General features: G+C 48.8%; 1 protein-coding gene across 1 annotated transcript in view; it reads left to right on the forward strand.

Annotated features, from left to right (window-relative positions):
* Window positions 1–4551: 4551 nt before the first annotated feature.
* Window positions 4552–22324, forward strand: part of LOC143955518 (uncharacterized) — a 59815-nt gene continuing 42042 nt past the window's right edge. Inside the window, exons 1-7 of the mRNA XM_077465551.1 lie at window positions 4552–4757; window positions 4874–4962; window positions 5072–5221; window positions 5340–5484; window positions 7438–10345; window positions 19555–19617; window positions 19798–20353. Of these exons, the coding sequence (XP_077321677.1) occupies window positions 4673–4757; window positions 4874–4962; window positions 5072–5221; window positions 5340–5484; window positions 7438–10345; window positions 19555–19617; window positions 19798–20353 (3996 nt within the window). The 5' untranslated portion in view covers window positions 4552–4672. The remainder of the gene's footprint in view (window positions 4758–4873; window positions 4963–5071; window positions 5222–5339; window positions 5485–7437; window positions 10346–19554; window positions 19618–19797; window positions 20354–22324) is intronic.

Consider the following 22324-nt stretch of genomic DNA (forward strand, 5'->3'; position numbering starts at 1 on the left):
CTGCCACTAGCGCAGGAGTAGGCAACCTCAGCCCTCCAACTGTGGTGAAACTACCCATGAGACATTACAAGACCCTGACAGTCACAGGCATGGCTCCTAGAGGCAGAGGCATGATGGGATTTGTAGTTTCACCACAGCTGGAGTGCCGAGATTGCCTACCCCTGCACTAGAGTAAGAAGACAATGACTTTCCTAAGCCTGTCTCTAGGAAAAACTAACACTGACTGAGTAGACATGGAAGAAGAGGGGAGTGTGTAGCTAGGAATAAACTAACTAGCTCTAAACAGGAGGTGAGTGGGTGCACTGGCCAAATATGACCATATAGTTTGTCCATTTGATTAACTGTGAAAAGCTCGGGTTTGAGTTGCACTTGTGGTCAACCCAAAGCTAATCCCCACAGAGGAACAGAAACTGTTCAATTCTCAAAGAACTCCTAGTGGAGGAACTCTGGCTGAGAAAGGCTGGACTAGGCAGTAATATATTTCTACCCCCCTTGGTGGGAGTGGAGATAACTAAGAGCACAAGGCTGTGTTCACACTATGAGATGTTACTCAGGGCTGCAGTTCTTCTGAGCTCCACAAGATGGTGATCTCATGTCTACCAAGACAGGAAATCTCTATGGAAGACAGGAAGTGATATCAGGTGCAGACAGGAAGTTCCGGGTTAGAGGTGAATCAGGAGGTTTAGAGAGGAAACATTGCTGGAACTTATGGTAGAGGAGGTAATAAGATATTATTTTCTATTTACACCCAGTAACCCCCCCGTCATGTCCGTCCTCTTCCTCCATAGTCACTGTGACATCTTTTATCTCCAGCAGATGATGATACACACCTATATCTAGTGTGAGAACGTGGATTAACCCCTTCAGGGTCAGAACATTGCCCCCACTTATGGGGCTGGGACATTGTCTACATTTTTTACTTAAATTCTAGTAATATGGTCCTGAGAGGCTGTGAGGGGTAATTGGGATGAAGACTCCGGGGGGCCAGCTGAGATGATGGGGATTCTGAAAGGCTCCGAGGGGTTAGTCAGGCTTCAGGGCTCTGAGGGAAGAGGAGGCTGTAGGGCTCAGGGGGTCTCCAAGGTAAGGATGGGGGATTCTTAAACAATGATGGTCCTTTAGATACCCCAAGGAGATTAGTAATGAAGCGCACAAACCGTGCCTTGGCAAACAGTGGGTGTGGCCAAATTGCTCTTGCTGACATTATCACCCCACCCTTCAGTCAAACCTGCCCCCAAACAGCTGCCCGCAGCTCCCGGATGGCAACAGATTTGTGTATGACGATCTCGGTTACTTGGGGGGCCACAGCCTAGTCTGAATAATGCGTTTGGGTGGACTGAAACTTGGACACAGGATTCAAAACATTAACTGTCCGGGTGAATCCTGGACAGGTGGCAACCCTAGTAGAAGACAACACAAGGCCGTGTTCACAGTATGAGATGTTTTTTCGAGGCAGCAGTTCCTATGAGCTCCACAAGGTGGTGATCTCACTTCTGCCAAGACAGGAAGTCTCTATAGAAGACAGGAAGTGATGTCAGGTAGAGACAGGAAGTGATGTCAGGTACAGACAGGAAGTTCCAGGTTAGAGGCGAGTCAGGAGGAAGTAGAGAGGAGTCGTTCCTGAAACTCTACAGCAGAGGAGGTAATAAGATTTTATTTTCTATTTACACCCAGTAACCCCCCCCCCCCCCCCCCCCCGGCATGTCCGTCCTCTTCCTCCATAGTCACTGTGACATCTTTTATCTCCAGCAGATGATGATACACACATATATCTAGTGTGAGAATGTAGATTAACCCTTTCAGGGTCAGAACATTCCCCCCTCTTACGGGGGCTGGGACATTGTCTACATTTTGGACTTAAATTCTAGTAATATGGTCCTGAGAGGCTGTGAGGGGGTAATAGGGATAAAGACTCCGGGGGGCCAGCTGAGATGATGGGGATTCTGAAAGGCTCTGAGGGGTTAGTCAGGGTTCAGGGCTGTGAGGGAAGAGGAGGCTGTAAGGCTCAGGGGGTCTCCAAGGTAGGGATGGAGGGGGGATTCTTGAACAATGATGGTCCTCCTACCTGCACTTTTCAAAGCTACTTACAAAGCTCTTGCAAGGAAATGAAGGCAGCCTTCACCTTCTTCCCATGTTACTGGTCAAGTAATCTGTTCCAGGACACCAAGTGGAATGAAGAAGGGAAGTCCTTCCCCCTGGGTACACACTCGTTGTTGTTAGAGGATCTGTTTGCACAGACTCGCTTAGCAGGCCCATGTTGTGGGTCTGAGGGAGCCGCCCAATACCTTCCCATGACATAGACTGTATCAGAGCCTGGTACCGGAATCCAGAACACCGGGAACCCACCGCCACTCTGTACGAGGTCCTGGATACCTTAGTATACTTGGCAACAAAGAGAAAAAAAAAACCCTCACCCCCTGCTGTCCTCCTCCTACCCACACTGGACTGCCATTGGATGGAAGAGAACAAAATCCTTCCCCCTGCCCCCTACTTCACCAACACCATCCTCCTGCTATCCAATCTCTTCTCTTACTATAGAGAGTGACAGTGACATCACTCCTATCAGTCACCAGGCTGCTGGAAATTGGAGCCTTGCAGTCGGAGTTCTGCCAATTGTTTAGATTAGCCCAGAAAGTCCACCAGTTCCCTTCCTGGACATCCTGACGACCCTACATTGACCTCACAGCACTGCCTCAGAGCAAAACAAGTCAAATGAAGGATCGTATTTATCATTCCTTGTCTGCAGATCTAAAACTAATTAAAACCAGTTCAGAAACAAAACAAACCCAACAGAGAAAATGGAAATTTCTAATAGAGCAGGTCAAGAGAGTCCCGGGACCTCGAAAATGTAACAAACGCTAAACAATCTAAATATGTTCACATCGGGCAGTAGTTCTTAAACATACATCAACCCTCCTATTATCCCCCTCACATCCACATCCTATTATCGTGTGACCAACACCATCCAAATAATTCTTACTTTCATTTCCCAAAGTTATCCGTCTACAAGGAAACCTGTATAGATCAAATGACGGCACCAATGAGGATGGAGGAGGACCGGAGTCACATGACTGAGAAGATCCTAAACCTCACCCTGGAGATCATCTTCCTGCTGACCGGAGAGGTGAGGAGGATTCTGGGAGGTCACATGACATCACTCTTATCTCTATTAATAAAACACAGACCTGACCGGAGAGGTGAGGAGGATTCTGGGAGGTCACATGACATCACTCTTATCTCTATTAATAAAACACAGACCTGACCGGAGAGGTGAGGAGGATTCTGGGAGGTCACATGACATCACTCTTATCTCTATTAATAAAACACAGACCTGACCGGAGAGGTGAGGAGGATTCTGGGAGGTCACATGACATCACTCTTATCTCTATTAATAAAACACAGACCTGACCGGGGAGGTGAGGGGGATTCTGGGATTTAACCACTTCCCGACCAGCGCACGACGATGTACGTCGACAGAATGGCACGGGCAGGCATATTGGCATACAGGTACGTCCAATATTCGATGCCGCCCTGCCATCGGGAGCGCGCCGCCGGCATCCCCGCGATCGTCTCACGGAACGGCCAAATAGAGCAAATGCTGTGTAAACAACATTTGTCTATTCTGCCTAGCAACTAGTGACGCTGATCTCTGCTCCATGTGATTGGAGCAGAGATCAGTGTACACTAAATGAAAGCCCAACCCCCCCACAGTTAGTAACACTCCCCTAGGAACACTTAACCCCTACACTGCCACCCACTGGTTAACCCCTTCACTGCCAGTGTCATTTACACAGGAATCACTGCATTTATATAGCAGTGATTATTGTATAAATGACAATGGTCCCAAAAATGTGTCAAAAATGTCCGATGTGTCTGCCATAATGTCGCAGTCACAATAAAAATCGCTGATCGCCGCCATTACTAGTAAAAAAAAAATAATAAAAAATTATTAATAAAAATGCTATAAAACTATCCCTATTTTGTAAACGCTATAACTTTTGCGCAAACCAATCAATAATCGCTTATTGCGATTTTTTTTACCAAAAATATGTAGAAGAATACGTATCGGCCTAAACTGAGGGAAAAAAATGTTTTTTTATATATTTTTGGGGGATATTTATTATAACAAAAAGTAAAAAATAATGCGTTTTTTTCAAAATTGTCGCTCTATTTTTGTTTATAGCGCAAAAAATAAAAACCGCAGGGGTGATCAAATACCACCAAAAGAAAGCTCTATTTGTGGGGAAAAAAGGACGTCAATTTTGTTTGGGAGCCACGTCGCACGACCGCGCAATTGTCAGTTAAATCGATGCAGTGCCGAATCGCAAAAAGTGGTCTGGTCTTTGACCAGCAAATTGGTCCGGTCTGAAAGTGGTTAAACTTGATATTGCTATTGGTTCTCCAATACAGAGTTTTCCTGTTCTGAAGTCAGGTGATCATATGACCATCACAGTGCCTCCATGTGACTCCCTAAAACCCAAGAGACCCAACATGCAAAAGATTCTCAAAGTCACCAAGAAGATCATTGATCTGCTGACAGGAGAGGTGAGGAGGATTCTGGGAATTCTGGGACATTATCCAGTAACAGACAAGGGATGTGTCTGGATGGTGACTGTATCATTGTGTGTGTCAGGTTCCTATAAGGTGTCAGGATGTCACTGTCTATTTCTCCATGGAGGAGTGGGAGTATTTAGAAGGACACAAGGATCTCTACAAGGACGTCATGATGGACAATCAGCCGCCCCTCACATCACCGGGTAAGAGGAGACTTTATTGTAAAGGAGAGAGCAGTACGGAGGCTCCACCTAGATCCCCCATCATCTGATAAACACATAGAAACAATGTATTCAGTCAGTGTGTGTGTTTCCTACAGATGGATCCAGTAATGGGAACCCACCAGAGAGATGTCCCCGTCCTCTGTATTCCATACAGGAAGGTCACACCATCCCCCACCATCATCAGGTAGGTGGGACTGAGCAAATAGAACAGAATTCAAAGCTATGAGAGAACATTCTTATATGTAATTTCTTGTTCCTTTTTACACTTATATTCCATCATCTTTGGGGTTTAGGGTGAGGAACTGAAGGACATCAAAGCTGAGATTAAAGAGGAAGAAGAAGAGATGTTGATAAGTGGAGCTCAGCAGTCTATGGAGGAGGGAGGTCCTCTGTATTCCCGGGATTCCACACAGGAAGATCACACCATCCCCCACCATTACAAGGTTGGTTGAATGGCACATCTGGGACATGGACTTGTGAGACGATGTGTGGATCTTTTCTATTTGTGATGCCGCAATATTAAATCTTAAGCTTTAAGTTTCTATCCTTCTCTTGGTTTAGGGCACAGATTTGAAAGAAATTGAATTTGAGGTTAAAGCAGAAGAAGAAGAAGAGAGGTATGTGAGGGATGATCAGCAGTCTATGGAGGAGGATGGAATAACGGGGACATTTATAGAGGAGGACACTCCTACAGAGATCAGCACAGGTGGGTCATTGATAGTAAAGCCATTCCTCCACCCATACTGCTCACTGATTGATCCAGAAACAGGGCAGCCATCAGACATTTTGAGGCCCCTTACACAGTTTTAGGTCTTGGTCACCCAGGGGCCTGGACCACCAACATTCCCCAGGGCCTGCTCACTGGCCGCCTCACCGAATCCGCGCACATTGTGGAGACTGGAGGAATGGATGATGCTGGGCGTGGATGTGGATACATTGTGGAGAATGGAGAGATGGATGGATGATGCTGGACGTGGATACATTGTGGAGACTGGAGGGATGGATGATGCTGAAAACGGATAAATTGTCTAGAGGGAGGGATGGCTGATGCTGGATGTGGATTCATTGTGGAGACTGGAGGGATGGATAGATGATGCTGGATGTGGATACATTGTGGGGACTGGAGGGAGGGATGGATAGATGATGCTGGACGGAAATGTGGATACATTGTGGGGACTGGAGGGAGGGATGGATATATGATGCTGGACGTTGATGTGGATACATTGTGGGGACTGGAGGGATGGAGTAGATGCTGGGTGGGGATGAAGATGAATGAGTTACATTGTGAAAATGAATAAAGATGACTCTGGGTGGAGATCAGAGAGGTTCTCCACAATATAACTCTCATCCCCACCCAGAGTCATCCTCGTTCATTTTCACAATGTAACTCAATCATGCCAGCTTGTCAGCCTCAGGTTTCCCATACAAGGAGAAGGAGATAAAAATAAATTCCAAATATACAGCACACCAACTTTTTGTGACTTACCCTCCCACACCACTCTCTCCTGTCTGTAGGACCTAATACAGCTGGGTCATTCACCGATGATGAACTGTCCACACCACCTGCCCAAGTCCCGGCCAACCAGAAATAACCTAGCAGAAGCAGCTCCTCCTCAGCAGGGAAAGAAGCGGGGCGAGTGCTGGCCTCGATCACCTGCGGGGGGGGGGGGTTGGGGCTAGTGAAAGGCAGCAGTGGTGGTGGCTTAGCTCAAACTTTTAAGCTCTTTTCCTTCCTTCTTCTCTATAGTGGTCATCGGGGGGGTGCTAGTAAAAGAAAGGAGGCAGCGGCTCATCAGACTTGTGTTTGCTCCCTTCTCCCTCTCTATAGCTGGTGCTGGAGGGGGGGAAGGGAGGGGAACGGCCAGGCCTTGGGACACTTGGACCCCTTACAGGAGTACTCCCTGTACCCCCCTGATTGCGGCCCTGGTCCAGAGTAGGGCGGGGGCTGGGTGATATCAGCCTGTAATCCCCTGGTCACTTTCCTGAGCTGTGTTCCCTGTCCTGTATTCCTGGATTTCTCTCCGATAATCTTCCTTCTCTGTGCTGCCGACACAATTTATGTATCTAGACTGGATTTATGGAGATTTTGGGGTTGAATTAGCAGCAAAATGTTGTGTTGCTTGACTTAGGCACTTGGACAATGTGCCTCGAGTCTTCTGCCCCGTGACCACATCTAGTAAGATCTCTTACAGAACAATTCTCCCGGGTTACTTGCTCTGTTGTTTGCTGGCTGTGCCGGGTGGAGGGATATATCTGTATAGTCTCAGACCCAAGTCACTGAGTGCAGTCTCAGGAGATGGGGGGCAGCGGTGTGGGACCTCTGCAACTTGTCTCATGTAAACATTTTAGCTGCCACTGATGGCTGTGTACAAATACTGACCATTACACTATATCATTTATATTGCACGTTACGTAGGCCTAAGCCCTGCACTATATAGTCTATTTCATAAAAGACAGTTCTCGTTGTTTCCTCACTCTCTGACTAAGGTCCATGAATAAAGAAATGATCTGGTAGGAGATCAGAGGACCCATTTACTAGTTACCTTGAGGGGGGAATTGTAAGATCCTCAGAGACAAAGCTGCCTGATGTGGGCGGAGTCCTGGTTTAGGGGAACCAATCAGCTGATGTCTAGTAATAATCTTTGTATTTCTATTTTAGTAGATGGACGGGAGATGAGGAAAACCTCAGAGGATTGTCTCACTTTGTCTCCAGACTGTAAAGTAGAAGATGAGGACATCACACAGTATAGTCCAGGAGAAAACCCGACTACCTCAAATGTCCATCCGGCACCACACAGTGTAGATGGACCATCGTATTCCTCTTATCCTGAGGAACCTCAGACTGTGCGGGACGGGGCCGGACCATCGTATTCCTCTTATCCTGAGGAACCTCAGACTGTGCGGGACGGGGCCGGACCATCGTATTCCTCTTATCCTGAGGAACCTCAGACTGTGCGGGATGGTGCCGGACCATCGTATTCCTCTTATCCCGAGGAACCTCAGACTGTGCGGGACGGTGCCGGACCATCGTATTCCTCTTATCCCGAGGAACCTCAGACTTTGCGGGACGGTGCCGGACCATCGTATTCCTCTTATCCTGAGGAGCCTCAGACTGTGCGGGACGGTGCCGGACCATCGTATTCCTCTTATCCCGAGGAACCTCAGACTGTGCAGGACGGTGCCGGACCATCGTATTCCTCTTATCCCGAGGAACCTCAGACTGTGCGGGACGGTGCCGGACCATCGTATTCCTCTTATCCCGAGGAACCTCAGACTTTGCGGGACGGTGCCGGACCATCGTATTCCTCTTATCCTGAGGAACCTCAGACTGTGCGGGACGGGGCCGGACCATCGTATTCCTCTTATCCTGAGGAGCCTCAGACTGTGCAGGATGGTGCCGGACCATCGTATTCCTCTTATCCTGAAGAACCTCAGACTGTGCGGGACGGTGCCGGACCATCGTATTCCTCTTATCCCAAGGAACCTCAGACTGTGCAGGACGGTGCCGGACCATCGTATTCCTCTTATCCCGAGGAACCTCAGACTGTGCGGGACGGTGCCGGACCATCGTATTCCTCTTATCCCGAGGAACCTCAGACTGTGCGGGACGGTGCCGGACCATCGTATTCCTCTTATCCCGAGGAACATCAGACTGTGCGGGACGGTGCCGGACCATCGTATTCCTCTTATCCCGAGGAACATCAGACTGTTCGGGACGGTGCCGGACCATCGTATTCCTCTTATCCCGAGGAACCTCAGACTGTGCGGGATGGTGCCGGACCATCGTATTCCTCTTATCCTGAGGAACCTCAGACTGTGCGGGACGGTGCCGGACCATCGTATTCCTCTTATCCCGAGGAACCTCAGACTTTGCGGGACGGTGCCGGACCATCGTATTCCTCTTATCCTGAGGAGCCTCAGACTGTGCGGGATGGTGCCGGACCATCGTATTCCTCTTATCCTGAAGAACCTCAGACTGTGCGGGACGGTGCCGGACCATCGTATTCCTCTTATCCCGAGGAACCTCAGACTGTGCAGGACGGTGCCGGACCATCGTATTCCTCTTATCCCGAGGAACCTCAGACTGTGCGGGACGGTGCCGGACCATCGTATTCCTCTTATCCCGAGGAACCTCAGACTGTGCGGGACGGTGCCGGACCATCGTATTCCTCTTATCCCGAGGAACATCAGACTGTGCGGGACGGTGCCGGACCATCGTATTCCTCTTATCCCGAGGAACATCAGACTGTGCGGGACGGTGCCGGACCATCGTATTCCTCTTATCCCGAGGAACCTCAGACTGTGCGGGATGGTGCCGGGCCATCGTATTCCTCTTATCCTGAGGAACCTCAGAATGTGAGGGACGGTGCCGTCCTGCCAGCAGATAAAAGGTTTCCCTGTACTGAGTGCGGGAAGCGTTTCAGTTTTAAATCCAAACTTAATGAGCATAAAATTACACACACAGGTGAGAAGCCATATTCCTGTCCTGAGTGCGGGAAATGTTTTGTACAAAAATCAAATCTGGTTGGACATCAAAAGTCTCACAGGGGGGAAAACCCATATTCCTGTCCCGAGTGTGGGAAATGCTTTGTACGAAAAACATACCTTGTCATACATCTGAGGTCTCACACGGGAGAGAAGCCATTTGCTTGTCCTGAGTGCGGGAAATGTTTTCCTCAGAAATCAGACCTTGTCATACATCAAAGATCTCACACAGGAGAGAAGCCGTGTTCCTGTCCTGAGTGTGGGAAATGTTTTTCACGGAAATCAGAACTTGTCAAACATGAAAGATCTCACACGGGTGAGAAGCCGTATTCCTGTCCTGAGTGCGGGAAATGTTTCTCACAAATGGCACATCTCTGCAAACATCAGAGATCGCACACAGGTGAGAAGCCGCATTCCTGTCCTGAATGTGGGAAATGTTTCTCACAGAAGTCAACTCTTTGCAAACATCAGAGATTGCACACGGGGGAGAAGTCGTATTCCTGTCCTAAGTGTGGGAAATGTTTTTCACAGAAGGGCAATCTTGACAGACACCAGAGAGTGCACACGGGGGAGAAGTCATATTCCTGTCCTGAGTGCGGGAAATGTTTTTCACTGAAGTGCAATCTTGACAGACATCAGAGATTGCACACCGGGGAGAAGCCGTATTCCTGTCCTGAGTGCGGGAAATGTTTCATACAAATGTCACATCTTTGCAAACATCAGAGATGGCACACAGGTGAGAAGCCGCATTCCTGTCCTGGGTGCGGGAAATGTTTCTCACACAAGTCAAGTCTTTGCAAACATCAGAGATTGCACACGGGGGAGAAGTCATATTCCTGTCCTGAGTGCGGGAAATGTTTTTCACAGAAGGGCAATCTTGACAGGCATCAGAGATTGCACACAGGGGAGAAGTCGTATTCCTGTCCCGAGTGCGGGAAATGTTTTTCACTGAAGTGCAATCTTGACAGACATCAGAGATTGCACACCAGGGAGAAGCCGTATTCCTGTCCTAAGTGTGGGAAATGTTTCATACAAAAAACATCTCTTGTTACACATCAAATGTCTCACACGGGGGAGAAACCGTATTCCTGTCCTGAGTGAGGGAATTGTTCCTCACTGAAGTCTTGTCTTCCTGTACATCAGGGGTCCCGCACAATCCTCGAGGTGTATTAGTGCCACAAGTGTTGCCTTCATATCCGGGTTTGTTTTCTGCTTTCCCTCCATTTTCTATGCTGTGATCTTTTCTACAATACTTTGTTATTATAGGGTAACATGTTGTGTATTGTATTGTACACAAATTAATAACGACTCCGCCTCCACATTCCAGACAAGTCATTTTCCTGACCAATCGGATTCCTACTTTTACAATTTCCTGAGTTTACGTTTGTAAATTTTGTTTAAAGCAATAATATAATAAAAAAAATTTACTGAATGAAAATGTAAATATATTGTGTGTGTCGGCGCAATGATGACAATCTTCAATATCTAAACATTGTCCATGGGTGACGCTTTAACCACCTCCCACTGCTCACATACGGCCGGGGTGGGCGCTTCCTCCTTCTGAGTGGACGTTCTTGAACATCCCTCAGAAGCAGCGGGTTTGCACGGGTGCGTGCCTGCGCGCACGTGGAACCCCGGGCACGCCGCGTCTCGGATCGTCATGAGGGCACTGTGGTTTGCCCTCCTGATCGCACTATAGCTGTGTGTAATCACAGCCATCGTCATGTAAACAGCCTGGGGGAAGGGACGTCAGAAACGGGTTTGCGCGGCCGCGTGCCCGCGCAACGGAGTGATTCCCATGTGCCTGTGCCCCCCCAGAGACAGGGCAGCACTGCACAGCAGGAGGGCTCTGTGATTGGCCCTGCTGATAACATAACGGCTGTGTCCAATCACAGCTGTCATGTAATGTAAATAGAGAGGCATTGTAACGGCTCTCATCTCTTCTCCTCCTCGCACTGAGCCTGTCATTGAGGAGAGGAAGAGAGATCTGTGCTGCACCTCAGGGATCAGCGAGTTTTTAGCAGTTTGTCTGCTTTTTACCCACCGATCACCCAGCTAGCGTCCCCAAACACAGCGATAACACCGGTCCCGGTGAACATCTGTCTGTGATCATCTGCCCGTCATCATCTGGTACATCTGACAGATCTGCCCATCATCATCTTGCACAAGTGTCCGTGAGCATGTGGCACAGCTGTCTTATCTGGCACAAATGCCTGTCATCATCTGGCACATCTGCCCGTCATCATCTGGCACAACTGTCCGAGATCATGTGGCACAGCTGTCTGTTATCTGGCACAACTGCCCATCGTCATCTGGTACATCTGTCCGTGATCATGTGGCACAACTGTCTGTCATCTGGCAGATCTGTCCATCATCATCTGGCTAATCTGTCCGCAATCATCTGCCCGTAATAATCTGCCGCAACTGGCGCATAACTATCCATAGTAATCTGCCACAACTGTCTGTGATCACCTGGCGCACATCTGTCCGTGATCAGCTGCCACATCCCAGTGACAACACTTGCCTGTGAACAAATGCCAAGTCTGTCTGTGAACATCTGCCACATCCCAGTGATAAACATCTGCCAAGTCTGTCTGTGATCATCTGGCGCACATCTGCCACATCCCAGTGATAAACATCTGTAACACATCTGTCTGTGATCATCTGTGCAGATCTGTCCACAAGGCTAAAAGATTATACAGCAGCGGGGAGGCTCTCCGGATACTCCAGAGTTTGTCGGACGAGAGTAACGGGGAACTCTCTCCGTCAGACTGGGTGTCACGTACCTGATGGAGGAAGCCCGGAGTGCAGGGAGCGGGCACTCGTAAGCCTCTGGCTCGAGATTCCCTGGAAGTGGGGACAGGGATTCTAGAGTTCAGAGGGCACAAGTGCCAAGCAGGTGAAGGGTAGGACTGACCCTGGAGCTGGCGGCAGACACTGGTAGGTGGTCTGGAACAACTGGTAAGCAGTCAGCGGCTGGCAGCGGGTACAGATGATCACACAGGAACAGCTGATTGGTAGGCAGCAGACAGCAGCAGGCACCGATGGCACACTGGAACAGCTGGCAGGCAGGCAGCAGACAGCAGCAGCACGGATGGCAGACTGGAACAGCTGGCAGAACAAGCGGGGTCAAATACAAGCCGGGTTGTCAACAGGCGGGCAGCAGCGGTACACAGGAGAAGGCAGAAGCGAGGTCAAACAGTCCGAGGGTCAAGGCTGGCAGCAAGCAGGGATAGTCAGGAGCAGGCCGGGTAGAACAGAACAGGAACAATCAGGTAAGCAGGAGGCAAAGTAACCGGAACGCTGTAGACTGGACAGCACCGAGGCAATGGAACGGAATCCTTAAGAAGCCCTCTAGGGGCCAAGAACGGTCGCACGGCATGCCTGCGCACGCCCACGTGAAACCGTGCAGCCGTTCGTGACCCCGCGCACCCGTGTGCGCTCGTTAGCAACATCGCGCACCCGCGTGCGCTCGTTCACAACATCGTGCGCTCGTTCGTACCCACTCGCACCCGCGTGCGTCCGTTCGCGCCAACGCGCGCCCATGGAAACCTATTAACGCTCAACGAGGGGATTCCGTGGGTAGGTCTTCCATGAGCCACTGGATTCCGGAAATGACCATGACATTGGGATAGTGACTATGAGCCAGTAGAAAGCAGTCGCTCTGAAATGGAAACTGAGGAGGACAGAATCCTAACAAAGAAGCTCAGGAGAAATGATCAGGTGCAGGCATCAACCAGCAGCAGCGCAATAAATCCTAAGGCATCCACCAGCAGCGCAGCACTCCAGGATAATAGATAGGCATCCACCACCAGCACAGTACTGCAGGATAATAGGCATCCACCAGCAGCGCAGCACTCCAGGATAATAGTTAAGCATCCACCAGCAGCACAGCACTGCAGGATAATAGATAGGCATCTACCAGCAGCGCAGCACTGCAGGATAATAGGCATCCACCAGCAGTGCAGCACTCCAGGATAATAGATAAGCATCCACCAGCAGCACAGTCCTCCAGGATAATAGATAGGCATCCACCAGCAGCGCAGCACTCCAGGAAAATAGATAGGCATCCACCAGCAGCGCAGCACTGCAGGATAATAGATAGGCATCCACCAGCGGCACAGCACTCCAGGATAATAGGCATCCACCAGCGGCGCAGCACTCCAGGATAATAGGCATCCACCAGCAGCGCAGCACTACAGGATAATAGATAGGCAGCCACAAGCAGCGCAGTACTGCAGGATAATAGATAGGCATCCACCAGCAGCGCAGCACTCCAGGATAATAGATAGGCATCCACCAGCAGCGCAGCACTGCAGGATAATAGATAGGCATCCACCAGCAGCGCAGCACTCCAGGATAATAGGCATCCACCAGCAGCGCAGCAATGCAGGATAATAGATAGGCAGCCACCAGCAGCGCAGCACTGCAGGATAATAGATAGGCATCCACCAGCAGCGCAGCACTGCAGGATAATAGATAGGCATCCACCAGCAGCGCAGCACTGCAGGATAATAGATAGGCATTCACCAGCAGCGCAGCACTCCAGGATAACAGATAGGCATCCACCAGCAGCGCAGCACTCCAGGATAATAGATAGGCATCCACCAACAGTGCAGCACTCCAGTATAATAGATAGGCATTCACCAGCAGCGCAGCACTGCAGGATAACAGATAGGCATCCACCAACAGTGCAGCACTCCAGGATAACAGATAGGTATCCACCAGCAGCGCAGTACTGCAGGATAATAGATAGGAATCCACCAGCAGCGCAGCACTCCAGCATAGACAGGCATCCACCAGCAGTTCTGGAAGTTGTTGTGCAGTGGCAAGCACAAGCAGGGCAACATTCCTAGATGATAGGCCAGATGCTGGCAACGGGGCGTCCCATCCACAATGAGGCAGGGCCCATACTAGCCTCCCAGACCTTCTACTGTATCCAACATGGCTGCCCAATACTTCAGTAGGACCCGTAATTTCACCTTTTACAGCCCAGCCAGGCCCTCAAATACAAAAAAAAAATATCACTGACTGAGGGAACATGCTCTAAACAGGAGGGCAGGATAGAGAAAGATACCAAATCACATTAGTAAACAAGTTTTGGTCCAACACTGCCACTAGCGCATGAATAGGCAACCTTAGCCCTCCAACTGTGGTGAAACTACCCATGAGAGATTACAAGACCCTGACAGTCACAGGCATGGCTCCTAGAGGCAGAGGGATGATGGGATTTGTAGTTTCACCACAGCTGGAGTGCCGAGATTTCCTACCCCTGCACTAGGGTAATAAGATATTGACTTTCCTAAGCCTGTCTCAAAGAAAGACTAACACTGACTGAGTAGACATGGAAGAAGAGGGGAGTGTGTAGCTAGGAATAAACTAACTAGCTCTAAACAGGAGGTGAGTGGGTGCACTGGCCAAATATGACCATATAGTTTGTCCATTTGATTAACTGTGAAAAGCTCGGGTTTGAGTTGCACTTGTGGTCAACCCAAAGCTAATCCCCACAGTCGAACAGAAACTGTTCAATTCTCAAAGAACTCCTAGTGGAGGAACCCTGGCTGAGAAAGGCTGGACTAGGCAGTAATATATTTCTATCCCCCTTGGCGGGAGTGGAGATAACTAAGAGCATAAGGCTGTGTTCACACTATGAGATGTTACTCGGGGGGCTGCAGTTCTTCTGAGCTCCACAAGATGGTGATCTCACGTCTACCAAGACAGGAAATCTGTATGGAAGACAGGAAGTGATATCAGGTGCAGACAGGAAGTTCCGGGTTAGAGGTGAATCAGGAGGTTTAGAGAGGAAACATTGCTGGAACTTATGGTAGAGGAGGTAATAAGATATTATTTTCTATTTACACCCAGTAACCCCCCCGTCATGTCCGTCCTCTTCCTCCATAGTCACTGTGACATCTTTTATCTCCAGCAGATGATGATACACATATATATCTAGTGTGAGAACGTGGATTAACCCCTTCAGGGTCAGAACATTGCCCCCACTTACGGGGCTGGGACATTGTCTACATTTTTTACTTAAATTCTAGTAATATGGTCCTGAGAGGCTGTGAGGGGCTAATAGGGATAAAGACTCCGGGGGCCAGCTGAGATGATGGGGATTCCGAGGGGTTAGTCAGGCTTCAGGGCTCTGAGGGAAGAGGAGGCTGTAGGGCTCAGGGGGTCTCCAAGGTAGGGATGGAGGGGGGATTCTTGAACAATGATGGTCCTCCTACCTGCACTTTCCAAAGCTACTTACAAAGCTCTTGCAAGGAAATGAAGGCAGCCTTCACCTTCTTCCCATGTTACTGGTCAAGTAATCTGTTCCAGGACACCAAGTGGAATGAAGAAGGGAAGTCCTTCCCCCTGGGTACACACCCGTTGTTGTTAGAGGATCTGTTTGCACAGACTCGTTTAGCAGGCCCATGTTGTGGATCTGAGGGAGCCGCCCAATACCCTTCCATGACATAGACTGTGTCAGAGCCTGGTACCGGAATTCAGAACACCAGGAATCCACCGCCATGCTGTACGAGATCCTGGATACCTCAGTATACTTGGCAACAAAGTGAAAAAAAAACCTCCCCCCTGCTGTCCTCCTCCTACCCACATTGGGCTGCCATTGGAGGGAAGAGAACAAAAACCTTCCCCCTGCCCCCTACTTCACCAACACCATCCTCCTGCTATCCAATCTCTTCTCTTACTATAGAGAGTGACAGTGACATCACTCCTATCAGTCACCAGGCTGCTGGAAATTGGAGCCTTGCAGTCAGAGTTCTGCCAATTGTTTAGATTAGCCCAGAAAGTCCACCAGTTCCCTTCCTGGACATCCTAACGACCCTACATTGACCTCACAGCACTGCTTCAGAGCAAAACAAGTCAAAAGAAGGATCGTATTTATCATTCCTTGTCTGCAGATCTAAAACTAATTAAAACCAGTTCAGAAACAAAACAAACCCAACAGAGAAAATGGAAATTTCTAATAGAGCAGGTCAAGAGAGTCCCGGGACCTCGAAAATGTAACAAACACTAAACAATCCAAACAAAATATGTTCACATCGGGGCAGTAGTTCTTAAACGTACATCAACCCTCCTATTATCCCCTTCATATCCACATCCTATTATCGTGTGACCAACACCATCCAAATAATTCTTACTTTCATTTCCCAAAGTTATCCGTCTACAAGGAGATCTGTATAGATCAAATGATGGCACCGATGAGGATGGAGGAGGACCGGAGTCACATGACTCAGAAGATCCTAAACCTCACCCTGGAGATCATCTTCCTGCTGACTGGAGAGGTAAGGAGGATTCTGGGAGGTCACATGACATCACTCTTATCTCTATTAATAAAACACAGACCTGACCGGAGAGGTGAGGAGGATTCTGGGATTTTAAATTGATATTGCTATTGGTTCTCCAATACAGAGATTTCCTGTTCTGAAGTCAGGTGATCATATGACCATCACAGTGCCTCCATTTGACTCCCTGAAACCCGAGAGACACAACATGCAAAAGATTCTCAAAGTCACCAAGAAGATGACGGAGCTGCTGACAGGAGAGGTGAGGAGGATTCTGGGAATTCTGGGAGATTATCCAGTAACAGACAAGGGATGTGTCTGGATGGTGACTGTATCATTGTGTGTGTCAGGTTCCTATAAGGTGTCAGGATGTCACTGTCTATTTCTCCATGGAGGAGTGGAAGTATTTAGAAGGACACGAGGATCTCTACAAGGACGTCATGATGGACAATCAGCCGCCCCTCACATCACCGGGTAAGAGGAGACTTTATTGTAAAGGAGAGAGCAGTACGGAGGCTCCACCTAGATCCCCCATCATCTGATAAACACATAGAAACAATGTATTCAGTCAGTGTGTGTGTTTCCTACAGATGGATCCAGTAATGGGAACCCACCAGAGAGATGTCCCCGTCCTCTGTATTCCCGGGATTCCACACAGGAAGGTCACACCATCCCCCACCATCATCAGGTAGGTGGGACTGAGCAAATAGAACAGAATTCTAAGCTATAGGAGGACATTCTTCTATGAAGTCTCTGGTTCCGTTTTACACATATATTCCATCATCTTTGTGGTTTAGGGTGAAGAAAGGAAAGACATCAAAGCTGAGATTAAAGAGGAAGAAGAAGAGATGTTGATAAGTGGAGCTCAGCAGTCTATGGGAGGGGGAGGTCCTCTGTATTCCTGGGATTCCACACAGGAAGATCACACCATCCCCCACCATTACAAGGTTGGTTGAACGGAACATCTGGGACATGGACTTGTGAGACGATGTGTGGATCTCCTCTATATGTGATGTCATAATATACAATCTTATGTTTTAAGTTTCTATCCTTCTCTTGGTTTAGGGTGAAGATCTGACAGATATAAAAGTTGAGGTGAAATCAGAAGAAGAAGAAGAGAGGTATGTAAGGGATGATCAGCAGTCTATGGAGGAGGATGGAATAACGGGGACATTTATAGAGGAGGACACTCCTACAGAGATCAGCACAGGTGGGTCATTAATAGTAAATACATTCACTATATCATTTATATTGCACTTTACATAGTCTTAACGCCTTCTCTATGTACTCTATGTTGCACATGACATACTCCTGACCCCTGCACTATATACTCTATGTTGTACATTACATACTCCTGGCCACTGCTGTATATGTCCTCATGCTCATTTTTTTACTGCCACTTTCAGCAGCATCAAGCTTTTTCGTTTAAAGCTTCAAAATGCCTCTCCATGTTATCCTATATTTCTATGCACATATATCCATTTAGAAGCGGTAAAAAAACAGGGCCAGCTAAAATCATATAGGTGATTCCACCCCACCTACCTAATGATACAAATGGGATAAATCGGTGTAGTGCTCCCCAAATTATAGGAAAGAAATGATCTGGTAGGAGATCAGGGGACCCATTTACTAGTTACCTTCAGGGGGGAATTGTAAGATCCTCAGAGACAAAGCTGCCTGATGTGGGCGGAGTCCTAGTTTAGGGGAACCAATCAGCTCATGTCTAGTAATAATCTTTGTATTTCTATTTTAGTAGATGGACGGGAGATGAGGAAAACCTCAGAGGATTGTCTCACTTTGTCTCCAGACTGTAAAGTAGAAGATGAGGACATCACACAGTATAGTCCAGGAGAAAACCCGACTACCTCAAATGTCCATCCGGCACCACACAGTGTAGATGGACCATCGTATTCCTCTTATCCTGAGGAACCTCAGACTGTGCGGGACGGTGCCGGACCATCGTATTCCTCTTATCCTGAGGAACCTCAGACTGTGCGGGACGGTGCCGGACCATCGTATTCCTCTTATCCCGAGGAACCTCAGATTGTGTGGGACGGTGCCGGACCATCGTATTCCTCTTATCCCGAGGAACCTCAGACTGTGCGAGACGGTGCCGGACCATCGTATTCCTCTTATCCTGAGGAACCTCAGACTGTGCGGGACGGTGCCGGACCATCGTATTCCTCTTATCCCGAGGAACCTCAGACTGTGCGGGACGGTGCCGGACCATCGTATTCCTCTTATCCTGAGGAACCTCAGACTGTGCGGGACGGTGCCGGACCATCGTATTCCTCTTATCCCGAGGAACCTCAGATTGTGTGGGACGGTGCCGGACCATCGTATTCCTCTTATCCCGAGGAACCTCAGACTGTGCGGGACGGTGCCGGACCATCGTATTCCTCTTATCCCGAGGAACCTCAGACTGTGCGGGACGGTGCCAGACCATCGTATTCCTCTTATCCTGAGGAACCTCAGACCATGTGGGACGGTGCCGGACCATCGTATTCCTCTTATCCCGAGGAACCTCAGACTGTGCGGGACGGTGCCGGACCATCGTATTCCTCTTATCCCGAGGAACCTCAGACTGTGCGGGACGGTGCCGGACCATCGTATTCCTCTTATCCCGAGGAACCTCAGACTGTGCGGGACGGTGCCGGACCATCGTATTCCTCTTATCCCGAGGAACCTCAGACTGTGCGGGACGGTGCCGGACCATCGTATTCCTCTTATCCCGAGGAACTTCAGACTGTGCGGGACGGTGCCGGACCATCGTATTCCTCTTATCCCGAGGAACCTCAGACTGTGCGGGACGGTGCCGGACCATCGTATTCCTCTTATCCCGAGGAACCTCAGACTGTGCGGGACGGTGCCGGACCATCGTATTCCTCTTATCCCGAGGAACCTCAGACTGTGCGGGACGGTGCCGGACCATCGTATTCATCTTATCCTGAGGAACCTCAGACTGTGAGGGACAGTGCCGTAGTTCAAAAAGATAAAAGGTTTCTCTGTACTGAGTGCGGGAAATGTTTTTTATATAAATCACATCTTGTTACTCATCAAAAGTCTCATACGGGGGAAGAGCCATATTCCTGCTCTGAGTGCAGGAAATGTTTTTTATATAAATCAGCTCTTGTCGCACATCAAAGATCTCACACGGAAGATCTCAAAAAGGAGAAGCCTTTTTGCTGTTCAGAGTGCGGGAAATCTTCTTTAGCAAAGTCCACTCTTAGTTATCATCAGAGACTTCACAAGGGTGAGAACCTATATTCCTGTTCTGAGTGCAGGAAATGTTTTGTAAAAAAATCTGAACTTGACAGACATCAGAGAAGACACACGGGGGAGAAGCCAATTTCCTGTCCTGAGTGCGGCAAATGCTTTGTAGAAAAATCAATGCTTGTCGCACATTTGCGGACTCACACGGGGGAGAAGCCATTTTCCTGTCCTGAGTGCGGGAAATGTTTTTCAAACAGGTCATCTCTTTACAAACATAAGAAATTGCACACAGGTGAGAAGTCGCATTCCTGTCCTGAGTGCGGGAAATGTTTTTTAGATACGTCTGGTCTTTCCAGACATCAGAGAGTGCATACGGAAGAGAAGCCGTATTCTTGTCCTGAGTGCGGGAAATGTTTTTCACAAAAGTCCCATCTTTACACACATCAGAGATCTCACACTGGGGTGAAGCCGTATTCCTGTCCTGAGTGCGGAGAACGTTTTTCACAAAAGTTCAATCTTTCCAGACATCAGAGATCTCACACAGGGAGAAGCCATATTTCTGTCCTGAGTGAGGGAAATGTTCCTCACTGAAGTCCTGTCTTCCTGTACATCGGGGATCCCACACAACCCTTGAGGTGTATTAGTGCCTTGAGTGCGGGAAATGTTTTGTATATGAATGTTGCTGGACATGTAGGGAAGAAGCACACCCTGATATACACCTCAGATATATTCCATGGCTGATCTTCATCATGGAAGAAACAGTTGATAAGGAGATCAGAGATCACCAAAGACATGGATGAAGTGTTGTACCGTGTCGGCCATTGATAGCAGGAGAAAAATAAAAATGGAGTCCTTACTTTCTCATTGGCTGAGTACATTTTGTGGTGTAAACTCTTGCAAGTGGTCTATTTTCTCAAGTCGTCTGTCAGGACGAAACGCGTTAACCCCACCACACTTAAAAGCCGGTCCTCTCGGGCTTTAAAAATAAAATTGAGTCCTTACCTCTCATTGGCTGAGTACATTTTGGGGTGTGAGCTTTCTCACAGGTCTATTTTTACAAATTTTAGCTGAGTGAGTGTGACACGCATTCTCCCTGCAATGACGAATATTGATCGTATTTTATTTCGTACAGTGATTTCCTGTGATTATCGGCTCCATCTAGTGGCAATAATGCAGTATTGCGTTACTAATTCCACCCTATGGCCAGCTGAAGATCATAGAAAATCACTGTGTTCTTTTAAAAATGGACCGAATTTGTTAGGGATTGCTATGCAAATTTCTTATGAATAGATTCCTAAAATATCAGGAGGAGACCTTTATTTGCAGACAGGAGGTATGTAGCAGCTAAAAGAATAGACCAACCGGTGCTCAGCGTCTGCCACCCCTCTCCTCTAATCCCTACACTGGTTTCCGATCACCCAGCAAATTAGATTCAAAATGCTAACCACAGCATACAAAGCCATTCACAACTCTGCCCCGAGCTTCATCACCAATCTTGTCTCCAAATATCCCCAAATCGTCCCCTCCGTTCTTCTCAAGACCTCCTGCTCTCCAGCTCTTTTGTCTCCTCCTCCCATGCTCATCTCCAGGACTTCTCCTCTATGCTCTTCACAAGACCTCCTGCTCTCCAGCTCTCTTGTCTCCTCCTTCCATGCTCATCTCCAGGACTTCTCCTCTATGCTCTTCACAAGACCTCCTGCTCTCCAGCTCTCTCATCTCCTCCTCTCATGCTCATCTCCAGGACTTCTCCTCTATGCTCTTCACAAGACCTCCTACTCTCCAGCTCTCTCATCTCCTCCTCTCATGCTCATCTCCAGGACTTCTCCTCTATGCTCTTCACAAGACCTCCTGCTCTTCAGCTCTCTCGTCTCCTCCGCTCATGCTCTTCTCCAGGACTTCTCCTCTATGCTCTTCACAAGACCTCCTGCTCTCCAGCTCTCTTGTCTCCTCCTTCCATGCTCATCTCCAGGACTTCTCCTCTATGCTCTTCACAAGACCTCCTGCTCTCCAGCTCTCTCGTCTCCTCCGCTCATGCTCATCTCCAGGACTTCTCCTCTATGCTCTTCACAAGACCTCCTACTCTCCAGCTCTCTCGTCTCCTCCTCCCATGCTCATCTCCAGGACTTCTCCTCTATGCTCTTCACAAGACCTCCTGCTCTCCAGCTCTCTCGTCTCCTCCTCCCATGCTCATCTCCAGGACTTCTCCTCTATGCTCTTCACAAGACCTCCTGCTCTCTCGTCTCCTCCTCTCATGCTCATCTCCAGGACTTCTCCTCTATGCTCTTCACAAGACCTGTTCTCCAGCTCTCTCATCTCCTCCTCCCATGCTAATCTCCAGGACTTCTCTTCTTTGCTCTTCCCAAAACCTCCTGCTCTCAAGCTCTCTCGTCTCCTCCTCCCATGCTCACCTCCAGGATTTCTCCAGAGCCTCTCCCATCCTCTGGAACTCGCTACCTCCACCGGTCCGGCTATCCCCTACTCTTGGTACCTTCAAGTGATCACTGAAAAGTCATCTCTTCAGGAAAGCCTATCACATCTCCAACTAACCTACCACTT

Source organism: Lithobates pipiens, unplaced genomic scaffold, assembly GCF_037356315.1.
Source record: "Lithobates pipiens isolate NorthernLeopardFrog02 unplaced genomic scaffold, aLitPip1_a1.2 Scaffold_35, whole genome shotgun sequence".
Taxonomy (NCBI): domain Eukaryota; kingdom Metazoa; phylum Chordata; class Amphibia; order Anura; family Ranidae; genus Lithobates; species Lithobates pipiens.